Source organism: Bos javanicus, chromosome 16 (genome assembly GCF_032452875.1).
Source record: "Bos javanicus breed banteng chromosome 16, ARS-OSU_banteng_1.0, whole genome shotgun sequence".
Classification (NCBI taxonomy): Eukaryota; Metazoa; Chordata; class Mammalia; order Artiodactyla; family Bovidae; genus Bos; species Bos javanicus.
The window spans coordinates 66,847,787-66,864,994 of NC_083883.1; the positions used below are offsets into that span (position 1 = coordinate 66,847,787).

Here is a 17,208-nt window from a genome sequence, read left to right on the forward strand (position 1 = left end):
TTAAGAAGGCCTACATGTAAATTTCATGCAACCTGTTTTTGTGTTATTTTCCTCTTAACTAGATTACAGCGAGGTAAGAAACAACAGATTGAAAATGGTAGCGGAGCAGAAGACAATGGAGACAGTTCTCACTGTAGTAATGCATCCACGCATAGCAATCAGGAAGCAGGACCTAGTAACAAACGGACCAAAACATCTGATGATTCCGGGCTTGAGCTTGATAATAATAATGCAACAGTGGCAATTGACCCAGTAATGGATGGCGCTAGTGAAATTGAATTAGTATTCAGGCCTCATCCCACACTTATGGAAAAAGATGACAGTGCACAGACAAGGTAAGTGTGGGTTAGTTTCAGATTGTCTGAATTTAGAATGGTTACTTTGGAGTTAGAAAGCAATTTCAGGTAAGAATTAAGGGTGATATTTGTCATCCTATTGTTGCCAGAGGCCAGCTGGATAGTTTAGCTGCCTGCATTTTGTTTTCTTTATTCCTCATGTGCTTGCCGTCTACACATGCATATCTGAAAGGAATGACCCTCCTAGGCAGAGGAGGAGAAAGAATCATTTAAATGTCTTTACAGTAATGCTCTAAAATTTTTGGCTGGCCAGCATGGCTGCTTTATTACATCTCTCCAAAGAGCACACTACCTGCCATCAAGTGCAGATACGCATCAGGTTGAGTGAGTGATTGAATGATACACCATGCTTTAAAAAAAAAACATGAAAATTAGCACTTATGCTCATTCTGAAAAACCTAAAAAAGACAAGAAGAAATTTGCTTATATTCTTAGCAGTATTCTTGCTGCTATAGATTCAGAACTGATTGTTGGGGTTGAGCGATATGTTCTGTTTTTCCTCTTAGTACAGTGTGTATTTGATTTTTGTTATTTTATGTCATATATTATGGATGGTAAGGTAGGTAGAGCTTTCATGGCCTGGTGGATGTGAGCTTGTACTTTTCTCTCTTCTGTACCTTTCAATAAGAAATTTTTAGATAATAGAGGAATAAATTTCTGATATTATTTTGTCAACATTTGAGATATTTGCATTTGGTATGGCTTTTTGGAAATGTTTTATAACTTACATACATTTTTATCATTAATCTAGAAATTAAGGTTTTAATGATTTGTTTTTCCAGATACATAAAGACTTCAGGTAATGCCACTGTTGATCACTTATCCAAGTATCTGGCTGTGAGGTTAGCTTTAGAAGAACTTCGAAGCAAAGGAGAATCAAACCAGATGAACCTTGATACGGCCAGTGAGAAGCAGTATACCATTTACATAGCAACAGCCAGTGGCCAGTTCACTGTAAGTATTTAAAATAATAGGCTGTTGATATTGGGGGCACTTTGAACATCTGAGAGTGGCAAGTTGTGGGGTGGGGCCTAATAAAATGGTGCATACACTGAAGAGAAATTGCAGCAGGGTAGTTAACTTGATATATCCATTTTTCTTTTATGAATGGTATAAGTGACAACAAGTTTATCCTGTTTTTTTTTTCAGATGGACTTTAATGTAGTTCCATCTCACTATTTTGTGCTTTGAGTAGTTTTCATAATTGTTTCTTTTTTGTTTTAGGTGTTAAATGGCTCTTTTTCTTTGGAATTGGTCAGTGAGAAATACTGGAAGGTGAACAAACCCATGGAACTTTATTATGCACCCACAAAGGAGCACAAATGAGATTTTACTAAAACCAGTTCTGAGAATGAACTTTTTTATAGCCTATTTCTTTAATATTAAAGATGTACCGTCATTACTTTTATGGACAGAACTTTGGATATGTTATTCAGTTTTCTTTCTGAGCCAGATTCGTTTACACTATTAGAATCTTTTCCCCTTAATTTAAGATCTCCTTTTTGGAAGGAACTGCAATTATTCAGTACTTTATTTTTCCTTTAAAAAGTATATCTAAATTGTATGTTTTCACAGAGTGTGGTTCCATTTGGAGCATCTTGGAGCTTTTGACCCAGGAATTTTTCATAGTTCTGTATTCTTAAGCGAAGATTTAGTTGGCCATCTTTCTCCCTCCCCTCAGAAGTTTTTTAGGCCTACAGAATGTTAAATATGTATTTTGACTTTTTTTCCTGGAGTCTTGTATATTTATAGTTTTCTATATAAGCTGTAGTATCTTCATGAAGACCAAGGCTCAAATTTACTGTGCTTAAAAAACAATTCTCATAGGATTATTATTTTCATGGTATTTTCTTCCATAATATCTCATTTTTAAAGAAAAGTTCTTTATGAACTTAGTGTCCATTGTCATGCAATGTTATTTTCTTCCATTTTTGTCCCTCTAAATTTGGAATTTCTGATCCTGGGAAAGAGAACCAAACAAGATCCCAAGTTCTGTGAGAACTTGGTTCATTCACAGATTTCATTGAAGAAAGAAAAATTAAATTGTTCTTATGTAGTTTTCAAGTGTGTATTTTAAAAAGTCTTTTTCTTTGTATTTTATTGTCACCTCATTTCCTTTATTATGTGTATGTTTTTTTCCTATTAAAATACCAGAGACATGGAGATATTTTGCACTTTAGCCTGGATGAAAAGTACAAGATATGTTCAAAGCTTCCCTAATTCTTTTCTTATTCATAGCTGCATAAGTTTCAAAAATAACATGGCACATAGAACTAACAATAGGGAAAATTTGCTTCTGTTTGAAAAGTGTGTTTAGCATTTTGGGTTGCCATATCAGTTTATAAATTTGGTGCTCTGCTAATTACACTGTATCTAGAGAAGCAAGCTAATGGAGCTTGAACCCTGCCTTGATGTGTAGTGAAAGATAACTCTGTAGAAGAATGTCAGCCAGAATGGTAAAGTCATTCTACTCTTCTTAATTTAGTTTTATAATGAAGGACAGTGTGTGGTGTCTGGACCCAAAATGGCTTTATGATAACAGGTCAGAAATAAGATTGACTTGTGTTGTTTTTTTTTGTCCCTGTCCTGATTTCAGGTATGTTTCCAAGTTTAAATTATCACAGTATTTATGAAAACATATTTGCATTGGGAAATTAACCATAAAAGGTTTTTACCAGGGGAAAGTTACCCTCCAATACCATTGTAACTGAAAGCCTGTCTAGTCGTTGTAAATATTTACCTGTCATTTTTGACAGATCGGGGCCAGCTTGATGTTTTAAATATTCACCCCAATATGAAAATTTAAAGGCTTGTTCAATTTTTTACCATTCTATTGAAAATATTTAAAATCTGTTTTTATAATTTTTTTTTTTTTTGGTAATCTGTGCCATGAAGTTTGAAAACCACCAAATATCAAGGAAAATTTTGTATTCAGTTCCTTTTCTGGTGTAATGTTAAATTGTATAGATTATTAATGCATGTCCACTGAATATAACCCTGGTTTTGTGATATAACTGCTTAGATTTTATTGGTGATATTAGATTAGTGGTTGCATTAAACAACTAAATTCCATTGTGATTATTAATTGACATTTGTCTTTAAGCAAAAAGTTATTTGTGAATATAAGCTTTGTGCTTAGAGAATGTATGTGTTTTTATCCATCAGTATGGGAGGATATAAATTCTTTGCATCATTAGTGAATTTACTGGATGTGTAATCCTTTGCAAAATATAATTACAGGTGTTTGATAGAGCACTGAGTGTATAGTGTTGTGTGTGTGTGTGTGTGTGTGTGTGTGTATGTTTGTGTGTGCTGGAGGGTGGGTACTGTTAAACATACTATTAACTATGAGTGTTTCATAAAGTATTATCCAAGTAACTTCTATGACCACCTTCTCAACTGAGAAATGAAAGACTCACTAAATAGGGCCTTTGGATTATACATTATCATTTTAAATTTATTAATATTATGCTAAAATATATATAACCTAATTTATCACTTTAACCATACAATTGAATGACATTAAGATACATTCAGTGTTTTTTAGCCATCACCGCTATCTGTTATTTCTAGAACTATCATCCCAATCAGAAACTGTACCTGATATGTGATATACCCCAGGTAAACTCTATTTTTCTTTGAATTTGACTATTTTAGGCACATTATATATGTGGAATCGTGCAGCATTTGTCTGTTGTGTCTTAATGTCTTATAGCATAATGGTTTTAAGGTTCATCCAAGTTGTAGCATATATCAGAATTCCATTCCTTTTTATGTCTGAATAATATTCCACTGTATCCATTCATTGTTGATGGGTACTTAGATTAATGGAAACCTTTTGCTATTGTGAATCATGCTGCTGTGACCATTTTTGTACAAGTATCTGTGAGAGTTCTTTAAGTTCTTCTGGGTATACACTTAAGAGTGAAGTTGCTGAACCACATGTCAATTCTATATTTAATTTTTTGAGGAACCTCAGACTTTTCCACAATGGCTGCACCATTTTACAATCCCCCCAGCAATACAGAAGGATTCCACTCTCTCCACTTCTTCACTAACACTTGCTGTTTTTGTTTTCAGTAGCTGTATTTATGGGTATAAAGTGTTATTTCATTGTGTTTTGGAGTTGTATTTCCCTAATGGCTTGTGATGCTAAGCATATTTTCACGTGCTTACTGGCCATTTGTATATCCTCTGTGGAGAAATACCCATTTAAGTCTTTTGCCCATTTTTAATTGGATTGTTTGTGTATATTGTAGAAGTTCTTAATATATTCTGGATATTAATCTGTCATCAGATATATGATTTACTCATGTATTTTCTCCCATTCTGTGGGCTGGCTTTTCACTCTTTCAGAAGTGTCCTGTGATACACAAAAGTTTTTAATTTTGATAAGTTCCAATTTTTCTATTTGTTGCCTGTGCTTCTGGTGTCATGTACAAGAATGCATTGCCAAATCTAATATCATGAAGATTTTCCTCCAAGAGTCTTTTTTTAGGTCTTTTTTTCCATCTTGAGTTTTGTATATGGCAAAAGATAAGAAATCAGCTTTGTTAGCATTTGGATATGAAGTTTCCCCAGCACCATTTGTTGAAAAGATTGCCCTTTCTCCACTGAATTGTCTTGGCAGCCTTAATTAATTTTCAGTTAATGAAAATCAATTGACCGTACATATAGGATGGTTTATGTATGGGCTTGTATCCCATTGGTCTGTATGACTTTTCTTTTGCCAGTACCACTCTGTTTTGATTACTGTACCTTTGTAATTAGTTTTACATTATCGTTTTAAGTCTTCTGAACACTGGGAACGACAATATTTCACTTGTACCTTTGAGAAAATTGAGTCTCAGGACTCTCAACTTGGAGAACCAAACATGAAATAATTGAAATGCCAAATGAGAAAAGATCTCTCATAAATTCCCACCACATTTCTACTTAGAAATACTTGGTTTACTAAGTCTTAGAAACATAATTATTAGAAAGGAAAAGTAATTAGTGTTCCATTGTTGTAACTATAAAAATGGCTTCCTTGATAACTTTTCTGAATTAATGGAGTAAGGACCGCTGAAAATCTGTTGTTCCATAAAAACAATGATAACACTAAAAGTTGTCAAAATCAACTTTGTCAGAACTCTAAAAAAAAAAAAAACTAAAAGCTTCCAGTAGTCTAAAAAGCATTTATTCAACAGAAACTGTAACAAAATGGTTTGTAACATTTTAAATTTCCCTGTCCATATTTCCTCAGTTCTAGGTCAGCTTTGAAAACAAGCAACCTTGCAACTGTTAAAACCAGCAGCCTCGTAACCACTGGAGGGAACTTGAAGCACCACAAAAAGCCCACTCTAGAGAATTGTCACTATTTGACCTGTCTGGTACCTCACTGAAAAGCTCTGTATTCTAAAGAGTTCTGTCTTTATTTGACCTGACTCCACTCACTCTGCAAAGATCTGTATCTTTACCCTGTTTACCATAGAAGCTACTTGAGGCTGTGATAACAATTGAGGCTAAACAGATGCTGACCAAAAACAAAAACAAAAAAATGTCATGTCTGTAGAGGGCTTTGAAAAGTTCCAGCATAATTCCTGGGAATCTAGAAGGCTGCATGTATAAGATATATGCATACCCAAAAGAAAAAGCATTAATCTAACCTGTGACAGAACTTGAGGCTCTGTAAGTAGGAAGTGAAAGCTAAGGCAGAGTTGTAAACTGCATGTTGAAGTGTTGAAGGCATAGCCCAGTAGTTTCAAAGAGCACTTCTTCAAGATTGGGAGAGTTAACTGTTTAAAGGCATTAAAGAACATTGCTGTCCAACCATTAGCTGACCTCTAAGCTAACAAAATGGAGAAAGAAATGGCAACCCACTCCAGTTTTCTTGCCTGGAGAATTTCACGAACAGAGGAGCCTGGCAGGCTTTTGTCCTTGGGGTCGCAGAGTTGGACACAACTGAGCAAATATCATTCACATTTAAGCTAGCAAAACAGAATATAATGGTCACACACAGCAAAAAAATGCAGACTTTACAGAGTCAGTCCAAGAAGTTCTAACGCAGCAAAACCTGAGGAGAGGAAGGGATTCTTTGTTCAGAGTTGGCATGTTATATTATTTTAAATGTTTAGTTCTCAACAAAAATTTACAAGACTTGGAAAGAAAGTGTCTGGGACAAAGCCCAGGTGTTGAAGTTTTTAAGTAAAATTTTGTTAGCCTTTAAAAGCTTGTTCAGAGAACTAGAAGAAACCATGTCTTATTGAGAATAATCTTTCTCCAAATAGAGAATAACAATAAAGAGAAATTATGATAAAAGAAGCAAATAGAAATCCTGGACTGGAAAACTATAACAGGTGAAATAAATTGAGTAGAGTCCCTCAAAAGCAAATTTGAACAGAGGTATTACTTGAGAGTAGCCTAATCAGAAAAAAAGGAATAGAAACACAGTATTGTAAATCAGCTATATTGTAATATGAAATAAAATTTAAAGGAATAAAGGGGGAAAACTACAGAGATCTCTGGGACACTATCAAGTATAATAGCATAATGGAGGTCCTAGAAGGAGAGAAGGGGTTACAGTATATTTGGAGAAATAATTGCCCCAAACTTCAGAATTTACAGAAAAGAATATGCACATCTGAGAAGCCTAACTACTGCTAAATAAGACTGGGTTTGAGAAACAGCAAGAGAAAAGTGATCACATATGAGGACTCTCTAATAAGATTAACAGCTTGCTTCTCATAGGAAAGTCATGGAGGCCCAGAGGCTCTGCAGGAAAAAGTCAACCTAGAATTCTATATGCAGCAAAATTACTCCTCAAAAATGAAAGAAATTAAGATGGTCACACATAAAAACAGAGCAAATTTGTCAGTAGCAGACCTGCCTACCCTATAGGAAATACTGAAGAATCCTTCAGGAAGAAATGAAAGGATGTTAGATAGTAAGTTGAATCCACATAAATAGTAGCACTGGTAAAGTTAACTGCGTAATGAAACATGAAGCACGGTAGGGACTTTTCGATTGTCCGGTGGCTAAGACTCCATGTTCCCAATGCAGGGGGTCCAGGTTTGATCACTACTCAGGGTTGATTTCCCTTAAGATTGACTGGTTTGAGCTCCTTGCTGTCCAAGGGACTCTCAAGAGCCTTCTCCAGCACCACAGTTTGAAAACATTAATTCTTCCGTCTCTGCCTGCCTTATGGCCCAGCTCTCACATCCATACATGACTGCTGGAAAGACCTCATAGCCTTGACTATACAGATCTTTGTCGGCAAAGTGATGTCTTTGTTTTGTAACACACAGTCTAGGTTTGTCATAGCTTTTCTGCCAAGAGGCAGTCTTCTAATTTCATGGCTTCAGTCACCATCTGCAATGATTTTAGAGCCTAAGAGGAAATCTGTCACTGCTTTCTTTCCCTTCTATTTGCAATGAAGTGATGGGACTGGATGCCATGATGTTAGTTTTTTTTTAATATTGAGTATTAAGCCAGCTTTTTCACTCTCCTCCTTCACCCACCCTTATTAAGAGGCTGTTTAGTTCCTCTTTGCTTTCTGCCGTTACAGTGAAATCCCCCTTCATGGATCACTGCCTTGTCATGGTGAAATTACAGCTATTGATGTTTATATTTACAAAGCAGATCTTAAAAACCTAATCTTCTACCTTGAAAATCTATTGCCATTAATTTCTGATAGGTGTGTACTTACTGCCGTTTTATTACTTGTTTTGGGCTTATTTTGTGGTTCTTCCCTGTCCCTTTTGTTTCTTCCATTGTGGTTTGACAGTTTTCCTTTGTGGTGTATTTGTGGTCCGTCCTTGTTTTTGTGTATCTATTGTAGGTGTTTGGTTACCGTGGAGTTCCACGGTTCTGTATTGATTTGTTTTAAACAGATAGTCCTTTAGGTTCAAACACATTCTGAAAGGATCTATGTTTTTACTACCTTTTCCTCTACTTGGTATTTCTTGTTATATTTTACATCTTCATGTTTATTCCTTTACTAAACTGAAAGTCACTCAGTCATGTCCGACTCTTTGTGACCCCATGGACTAGCCTGCCAGGCTCTTTTGTCCATGGAATTCTCCAGGCCAGTGTACTGGAGTGGGTAGCCTCTCCCTTCTCTAGGGGATCTTCCTAACCCAGGCACTGAACCCGGGTCTCCCACATTGCAGGTGGATTTTTTACCATCTGAGCCACTAGGGAAGCCACCCAAAATCTTTGCCTGTCCACACCAGGAGTCAAACCCAGGCCACCTGGGTGAAAACCAGGAATCCTAACCATTAGACCATATGGAAGAGGACAATTCCCTTAGTAATTACAGTTATAATTGATTTATAAATTTTTTGTCTTTTAACCTTTGTACTAGCATATTTGAGTGGTTGATACTTGGCTTTTACTACATATTTGCCTTTACTAGTGGGATTGTCCTTTCCTATAATTTCCTGTTAGGTCCTTTTCTTTTCCTCTTACAGAAGAACCTTTAACATTTTCTTCTAGGGTTGGCTTGGTATTGAGGAACACTTTCCATTTTTGCTTATCTGAGTTCTTTATCTTGCCTTCAATTCTAAATGATAATCTTGCTGGGTAGAGTATCCTAGGTTGCATGTTTTTCCCTTTCATCACTTTGAGCCATAAGTTCATTAAATACATTTTTGACCCCCATCTCTCTTCTGGGACCCCTATAATGTGAATGTTGATACACGTTACCCCAGAGATCACTAGAAGTGTGATCTTAACATTAAAAACATTTTTCTCTTTGTTGTGTGATTGGATAATTTCCATTGTTCTGTCTTCCAGGTTACTTATGTGTTCTGTGTCACCCAGTGTGCTGGTCATTCTTTCTAGTGCTTGTTATTTCAGTTATTGTGTTCAGTTTTGACTGGTTCTTTTATATTTTCTAGTTCCTTTAAAACTTTATCACTGTATTCATCTATTCCTTTTCCTAGTTCAGGTAGCATTCTCATTACTAATGCTTTGAATTCTTTTACCTGGTAAATATTTCATTAGTTCCCCCACCCTAACCATTTTCTCTTGCTCTTTGAACTGAAATTCCTCTGTCATCTTATTTGGCTTATTTTTCTCTGTCCCTATGCAATCAGGTGAAACAGTTCTCTCTGGCATCCTTGAAGGAGTCCTTGAGTGGGAGTATCCTGTGTAGTCTGCGTGTTCTTTGGTGGGAGAGCTGGATCGGACATGAACACGGGTCACACCTTTCTACAGAGGAGCGAGCTGGCAGCTGTCACTTGGTGGGAGGCGGGGTTGGAGGTGGAGGTGCTGGAGGCGGTGTGATGCAGGGCTTCCCCTCCTCTCAGTTGCCCGCAGGGTTGGGGTCAGGTCTCATGCTGCTGGAGCAGAAGCCCCGAGGGTCAGGTCCAGGCTGGCTCAGGTAGCTTTCAGTGTGTGCTCTTGTTCCTCCCAGCACTCAGCTTCACACCAGCGGGGAGCAGTGCTGGAGCAAGAGGTGCACGGTGGGTATTAGGCGAGGGCTGAGGTGACCTTCCTGACTGTCTCTGCTGTGCCATCACTGGAAACGGCTGCTCCCCACCTTGTTAAGACAGCACGTAGGGTTTGAGCTGCCTTTAGCATCTCATAGCCAACTGAGCTTTTTCCACGGTTGTGGCAACCCTTGCTTCACTGTGAATCTGCAGTGCATGGCCCGCAGTGCTGGAGCATCTGCTCAGCTCAGGCTGGAGGCAGTGGAGGGTACACGAGAGCGGTCATGGGCAATGTCAGCAGTCTGTGAGGTTTCCATTTCAATCGCCCTTTCCACCCAGCTGTGAGGCCATGTGAGTATCCAAGTGCCCATCATGAGTGGAGTACAGCCTTCCCAGAGCCCTCCTGTTAGTCTCACTGGTCTTCCAACCCGCCAAGGGCCTCATCTTCCCTTTGTTGGACCCCAGGCTGAGGTACCCAATGTGTGGCTTGAACCACTCGCCCTCCAGGGAGGGTAGTCTCCCTTTTCCTCCAAGTTCCCTCCCAGGGTCACAGGTCCCTACCTGATTGCCTGTTTTTCCTTACCTGTTTGTGTGTGGACCTTTTATACAGCCTTGGTTGTACATCTGACAGGTTCTAGTTAGTTTTCAGTGAGAATTGTTCAACATGTAGATGTATTTTTTATATGTTTGTAGGGGGAGGTGGGTTCTATATCCTCCTATTCCTTCACCTTATTTCCTCTCCCCGTACACATATATTTTAAATAATCAGATGGTCCAAGTGCTGGTTTGTCTCATGGATTTATAGAAACTTTTCTTAACTATACAAAAAAATAACAACTTTTATTTCTTTTCGTGTTCGTGAATTAACTGGCAAGAATAATAAAGGTTTTCTTTTAATGGTCATAGAAACTAAACATGTACTTCATCTATTCCTTTATTTTATTAAAATTCCATTAATTGGAGATAAGAAAAAGCATCCTGCTAAGATTATGCTGTAATAACACAAAGAATTTTTCTTTTATTTCTTCTAAATTAATACTCTTAGGTTGATGCAGCCCCAACTCCCTGAATTTCTGTGTATGTCATGGGAGTGGTTTTTTTTACATGATATATTAAACCTTTCAGTCATTTCTCTTCCTCCATTTCCCAAGCTTAATACTTGTAAAAAAAAGTTAGTTTTTCTAAGAAACACTTAGGTAAATGTGCATTAAATCCTTGAAACAAAAATCTAAATTTTTGGTATATGTTTTCATACAAACTCATATTCGGATGAAGCAAAAACCATATTTATTAATGGAAACAAGATTTTTTTTTTCAACTAATTTTTGTAGTCATGTTAGCCTGGGCTACTTGTGCAAAAAATTAGCACATACACAAACCAAAAAAACAAGCAAAACAAACAAACAAAAAACACCCCAAAAAGCAAGAAAATCCTCACTTCATAAATTCATAAGGTGACAAATTTTACTCCTGAGAGGTAGCATAACCAAGCAAATGAATATTGTACGTGCATTAACTGAGGCACTTGAGATCACCCAGTTTGTTTAATTCATAACAAAATCTCTCCTCAGAATTTCATGCCTGTAAACAATTACATTAGAACAGTAGTCTCAATTTATTTTAACAAAATCTTAAAGTGTAATCATCTGGACTTTAAACTTACAAGAAAATGTATTTCTATCTCTGATAAGTATTTAGTTGGAGAAATAAGATTTCTTGAAATTGGGAATATATTTTATCTTGTATTTGTGAAATAATACATTAGTAATCAGAAAGGACACTATTCCTCCTATTTAGGGTCACTTTAATAAAAGGATTCTGGATTCATCTTACACATTACAAACAGAAAAGATAAATATCGTGAATCACTTTAAGTAGAGCTGAGATTAAGTAATGTGTTATTTTCATAACATATAAAATTCCAAACAGTCTGCATGTGAAAATTTTCTGAGTTATTAAACAGTAGGGTGATCTCAGTCACAAACTTGGCTTCATATGAAATGTTTTCATTCAAATTTTAAGCTTTCTTTAAAATAAGAAAAACTTGGAAAGCATAGCTCCCAAACCAGCTAAATTAGAAACTGCTAATTTTCTGAATGAAAAGAGCAGTTTTTTATTTTTACACAACTGAATTGAAAGGATAGAAAAAGCACTACAGTTGTTACAGAGAATAATAATTGTGGCCATCAACACAGACATCTGAGAAACTTTCCTTTACATTTACCATCTTCTGCAACCACCTGCTTCTGCTTTGTCATTCACTGACATTTCAACCCTGTCAGCTACTGTGTCTTCAGATGCTGGTTGGACATGGCCCTCTGACTGTCCTCCGGTGTAAGTAGGGGTGCTGTACTTCAAAAGGATGGATTTAAACTGCATTAGAGGTGCATCTGTACGAACTCCCATTGGGTCAAAATGAGTTCGGCTTACTCGAAAGCCTGCTTGAGAAAGATAGCACAAAAACTTTTTTAACCTGCAACAAGGAAAGGCAAAAATGAGGTTCTTGTTTTAACTCATAATGTCATTAAAATAGTAAATATATACACTTTGTCATTCACTGTCTGTCTTACTTTGGCATATTCATTCCTTTAATGCTGTGTCTGTGGATGTTGTAATAAAAGGGAGGATGTTCAGTATTGACATCAGTCTTTTGCCTCTTGACTAAATTTGCAGTTGTTTCATTACTTTTTCTCTTTCCTGAAACGTACAGATATTAACACAGAAAGTTAGCATTCTCTTAAAAATCACAAGCCAGATACTTGAATAACTACATACTATCTCTTCAAGTCTAAATTCTTTGACACAACCTTTTGACCTGTATATCCAATCTTAATTCTTACAATAACATAGCTTTTATTGTAATATTTATATTTTCACTATCCTTTACTCATGTAATTTTACTGTTTAACTGTTTGCTGAATCAGAACTTCTTTCTACCTTCTTCAGTTGTAAGCCTCAAGCCTACCTCCATCTTCTGTAGAAAGCCATTTTTGAAATCTGGGCCAGTCATTCCACAGATTTCACTACTCTCAACACTACTCTGAGTTTGATTAAGTTCTGTCATTATATGTTTTCTTGTTTCATGTATTTAGGTCTTTATAATGTGTATAAATCCTTCCCAAATTGTATTCTAAGTTCCTGGAGAATAAGGTCCTTTATTTCTATAGTTGTATTCTCTACTGAATGCCAATAGAATTGACCCTTGTGAACAATGCGGTTTTAAATTGTGTGGGTCTACTTCAACATGGATATTTTTCAACAGGGAGAAACTACAGTAACACATGGTCCACAGTTTGTTGAATCTGTGGATGAAGGACTGACTTTAAGTTACACATGGATTAATCCCAGGGCTGTTCAAGAGTCAACTGTGTTTGATATACAGTAGTCTTCATTGAACACAAAACGAACACAAAGTCAGTCTCAGCGGCTTGCATATAGGAATTTATGAGTACACTGTATGATCTCATTGCCTACTTTTTACCACAGTACTTAGCCTTTACATTTTCAGTGAAAGGAAGCTAGCAAGTAAGTTTCTAGCAGTTATCCCTTGAAAAATCACAAAAGGAAGACAACTGAGATATCCAAGTTACCATATGGAGATTTTTTTCTGAATGTTCAACATGGATGTTGTTATGGCCAAATTTAAAATTTTCATGAACATTCACTTAAGCAAAAATATTCAGAAGACAAATTTGATGCATGAAAATGAACGATAAACTGCATTCAAAGATAAATATTGTTGAAGTATTGACTCATGGCTTCCCCCATTAAATCAGATAATTAAAACCTGATTATACTGTCACATTAAATCTAAGAAGGCACATGTACCCCAAGAGTTAGGAAAGGCTGAGACTAAAAATCCAATACCTTCCAATTACTATCATCAGCAGTATATAGATTTCTTTTGCCTGATATTTTCTATCATGTAAGATTTTATATGTTGTTATACTAGTTTAGAACAATCATAATTTTAGAGCTATAAAAGAATCCATAGAGATTAGTCTAACTCCCTTAATTTATACATGAGAAAGGCTCAGAGATTTTAAATATCTTCAAAACTTATGTTTTTACCTTATTCTAAAAAGGTTTTATGACAACTCTTAAAGGTGGGGGACCTGGCTAAGGTTATGTAACAAATGACACAAAGAAGTAGGGTGATACTCGTAAATTTAATGTATTTTACAGGATACTGGAATGCCTTTCTCTTCCCTCCAACAGAGAAATTAAGGAGAATAAATCATTTTTAAGTGATTTGAATCCTAACAAATTGGTTGAAGATGCTAAATGAACATGACTTGGGAACAGTATGTAGTTATTAAACCATAAGCTATTAGCAGGAGTTGAAATTTTCTTCTCTTTGAAAATCAACACTAAAATGCTCAGCAACTAATACAAAATTACAGCTTGTAAGTATAGTCCTTGGTTCTTTCAATCTCAACACTGTTTTTGCCTGTATACAAAACAGATTTAGAATCTAACATTGCCTTCTAAAAACCTTAGACATTAAGCACCACCATTACAAATCTTAACATCCTTTGATATGAATTTACAATGCCTAATACAAGTATATTTTAAAGTATATACACACCTCAAATTATAAGAAAGGCTATGTAATAAAATTCTTATGGCCAGAGTATAGGGTCTTCTGGTTGATCAGTGACATTTCTTTTAACATCTTGTATAGCTCTTGCAAGGGGATCACCATATACCAGAGATGTGAACAAAATACATATTGATAGAAGTTTTGAACTATGCAAATGCCAGATAAATAAGGTCTACTGTAATTTGGTTGCTGGTATAATAAGATGAAAATGAATTTGAAGTAGGCTACCAAAGCAATCTCTTCTCTTCCAGTTACCCTGCTGCTACGTGCTCTTACACAGATGCGTTCACACACAGATGCGTTCATACACACGCACACGTACCTTGTGCGCTGTGACTATCTGTTGTGGTATCGTCTGTAGTTTTAATAAATACACCGCATTCTTCTAAAATTAGAACAAATGGAAACAAAATATTTTACAGGATGATATTAAGCAACAATTTGAAGTTTACATAAAAGCTTACTAAATCTATGCACTGCTTTTATGAATATATGATTCTGTGACCAAAACAGGTTCCAAGAATTCATTTTTTGACACTCTATGATACCTAACAGGCCCACCCTTCTATCAGTAGCCAGATAAAACTACACAAGCCTATTTATACTAAAGAGAAAATAAAGTAGAAAAAACTTAACTTTTCTGAGTGGTAAGTGTAAACCTAGCTTCCATGGCTCAACGGATATTACAAAATTTTTGGCCACACTATTCTCAGAATGACCTAAAGTTTCTCTTTCCAGAAAGCAGATACAGGGTGATAAAATCAGAACAGACTTTTAGTTCTTTCAATCTACTAAAGTTTAAAAAATACATCTATAAAACAAAATCATCATTCCTTTCAGGCCCCTAATATAAACTTGAAGAAAACAATGCAATTAAAAAAAAAAGCTAACTGGATTACTGATGAGACTCATTACAGAGAATTTACTTAAAGCATACTACTTATATTGCTTTTAATTATAACATTAAAGATGTATTTTTGATAAACAATTTGTAACCTAGTAAATTAGTGTTAAGTCACCTTGCTTGTTGAGATTTGAAGGTGCATGAACTGAAAACTGAGGAGTACACTCTGACTCAAAGATTAATGTCTTTATTAGGGTCTGAATGTCATCTAAACCATGGTGAAGAGATTCAGACAGCATTCTTTTGAGGAATCCAGTATTGAAAAGGGAACTTGACCTGAAAAAAAGAATATAGAATTAGATTCAAGAAGTGTTTTCTTTAATAAAATAAGTCTTCGTAATTAAACAATGACTAAGTAATTTGCCTACTTTATCATGTCAATTCTCTAAGCTAGTGGGATTAGTAAAGGAAATTTCATTCACAATAGGTCAATTTATTGAGCCCTCATAAGGTGTATAGTCCTGTCGTACATAGAGGTGTAAGATAGAGTGAAGTATAAAATTCACTGTTTACCCTATGAAAGCCTATAAATGTAGACAGAATCTAGACTGGGACACACAGTAATGCAGAGGTTTTCACAATGCATATTCCTATCAGTAACAGTAATCCTTAGTTCTAGGGCATACGTGGCGGGGCAGGGTGACATCCATAAGAATTACATGTGCTGGTAGTGATGCAGTTAAAAAGTGGCCCAGGGCTCAGTTTCCCATTTAATTTGAGAATCACAAGTATAATGGACAGAATATGAATTCCAGGTCAGACAAACCTTTCCACCACTTACTAGCTATGTAATCTTGAGTAACTATTGTTTTGAGTCTCACATTCCTTATCATAATATGGAAAATAAAACTTCTCACAGACTTACAGGAATTAAATGAGATAATACACCTACAATCCCTAGTACAAGGTATATCCTCAAGAAACAGTAGCTATTACTAGGGTAAGCAAATATATATGAAAGGATATGTGATTTTAAGTGTTAAACAAGTGACCAGTGTAAGATTTACTAAAAGACAATTCAAAGATTATTTTGGATTTAAGCACTGAGGAGTGACACTTCAAAAAGGATGCAGAATTTGAACTAGAGGAAGGGAAGGGAGAAGAGACTAAATGAGCGTAAAGACATGAACAATGGCTTTAAGTGAGAAAACCTTAAGTTATTGTTTAGAACTCAGTCTTGGAGGTAAAAAAAAAAAAATGAGTTCTGGTTCTGTTCTGTGTGTGCGACTATCTAAATCCTGAGGGATCAGTTTTATCCAACACTTAAAATACACTGTGCCATCATTTTCTCATCTGGTAAAATGAGGGAGGAGTTGGGCTAGGAGATCTTTCTGGATCTAGCAACCTGTTACTCTGAACTTCCCCAGTTCCAAGAGTGGGTAGGGTCAACATACTGCAGGTGATTGAGAGAACTAGAAGGTAAGGCTGGCCAGGTCATTCTTAATCTAAAAGTATTTACTTGAAGATAAAATAATGGGCATCAGCACAAATATGTTTACCATTAAGTTAATTTTTAGACTTAGTAATGACTAAACCTTGGCCTTATAAAGTAATGAGGCTGGAGTTTGCCATGATTGTTATTACAATGCTATTAGCAATCTCAAATTTCTCCAAGAATCTCTAGTAACAAATAGCTTATGGGAAGGATTGTGAGTAAAAGCAATTCAACTTTCAAACATGAAAAACATAACTAGTTACCAAGGATGCAAAAAGCACACACATACATTAAATATTTGCAGCTCTGTCACATATAAACAGCTTTACCTAATACAAAAGCAGACATTCACTTTAACATGCCCTTCTTCCTTAAAATTAATTCCTCAAAGAACTTTTACATTAGTTGACTGGTCTATAAAAAGTTATAGTGATCACTTTAAAATCATACCCTAGTTCTATAATTATCAGCTGAAAAAAGCCTCATCCTTACTACGC

General features: G+C 35.9%; 2 protein-coding genes across 4 annotated transcripts in view; one reads left to right on the forward strand and one right to left on the reverse strand.

Moving 5' to 3' along the window:
• The window catches only part of RNF2 (ring finger protein 2), a 44,626-nt gene extending 41,074 nt beyond the window's left edge, over positions 1-3,552 (forward strand). Inside the window, exons 5-7 of the mRNA XM_061383491.1 lie at positions 63-335; positions 1,139-1,310; positions 1,581-3,552. Coding sequence (XP_061239475.1) covers positions 63-335; positions 1,139-1,310; positions 1,581-1,682 — 547 coding nt within the window. The 3' untranslated portion in view covers positions 1,683-3,552. The remainder of the gene's footprint in view (positions 1-62; positions 336-1,138; positions 1,311-1,580) is intronic.
• Positions 3,553-11,039: 7,487 nt separating this feature from the next.
• The window catches only part of TRMT1L (tRNA methyltransferase 1 like), a 34,629-nt gene continuing 28,460 nt past the window's right edge, over positions 11,040-17,208 (reverse strand). For all 3 annotated transcript variants that reach the window (XM_061383482.1, XM_061383483.1, XM_061383481.1), the window contains 4 exons: positions 15,392-15,552; positions 14,695-14,757; positions 12,340-12,466; positions 11,040-12,242 (listed from right to left, as the gene is read on the reverse strand). In XM_061383482.1, coding sequence (XP_061239466.1) covers positions 11,990-12,242; positions 12,340-12,466; positions 14,695-14,757; positions 15,392-15,552 — 604 coding nt within the window. In that variant the 3' untranslated portion in view covers positions 11,040-11,989. The remainder of the gene's footprint in view (positions 12,243-12,339; positions 12,467-14,694; positions 14,758-15,391; positions 15,553-17,208) is intronic.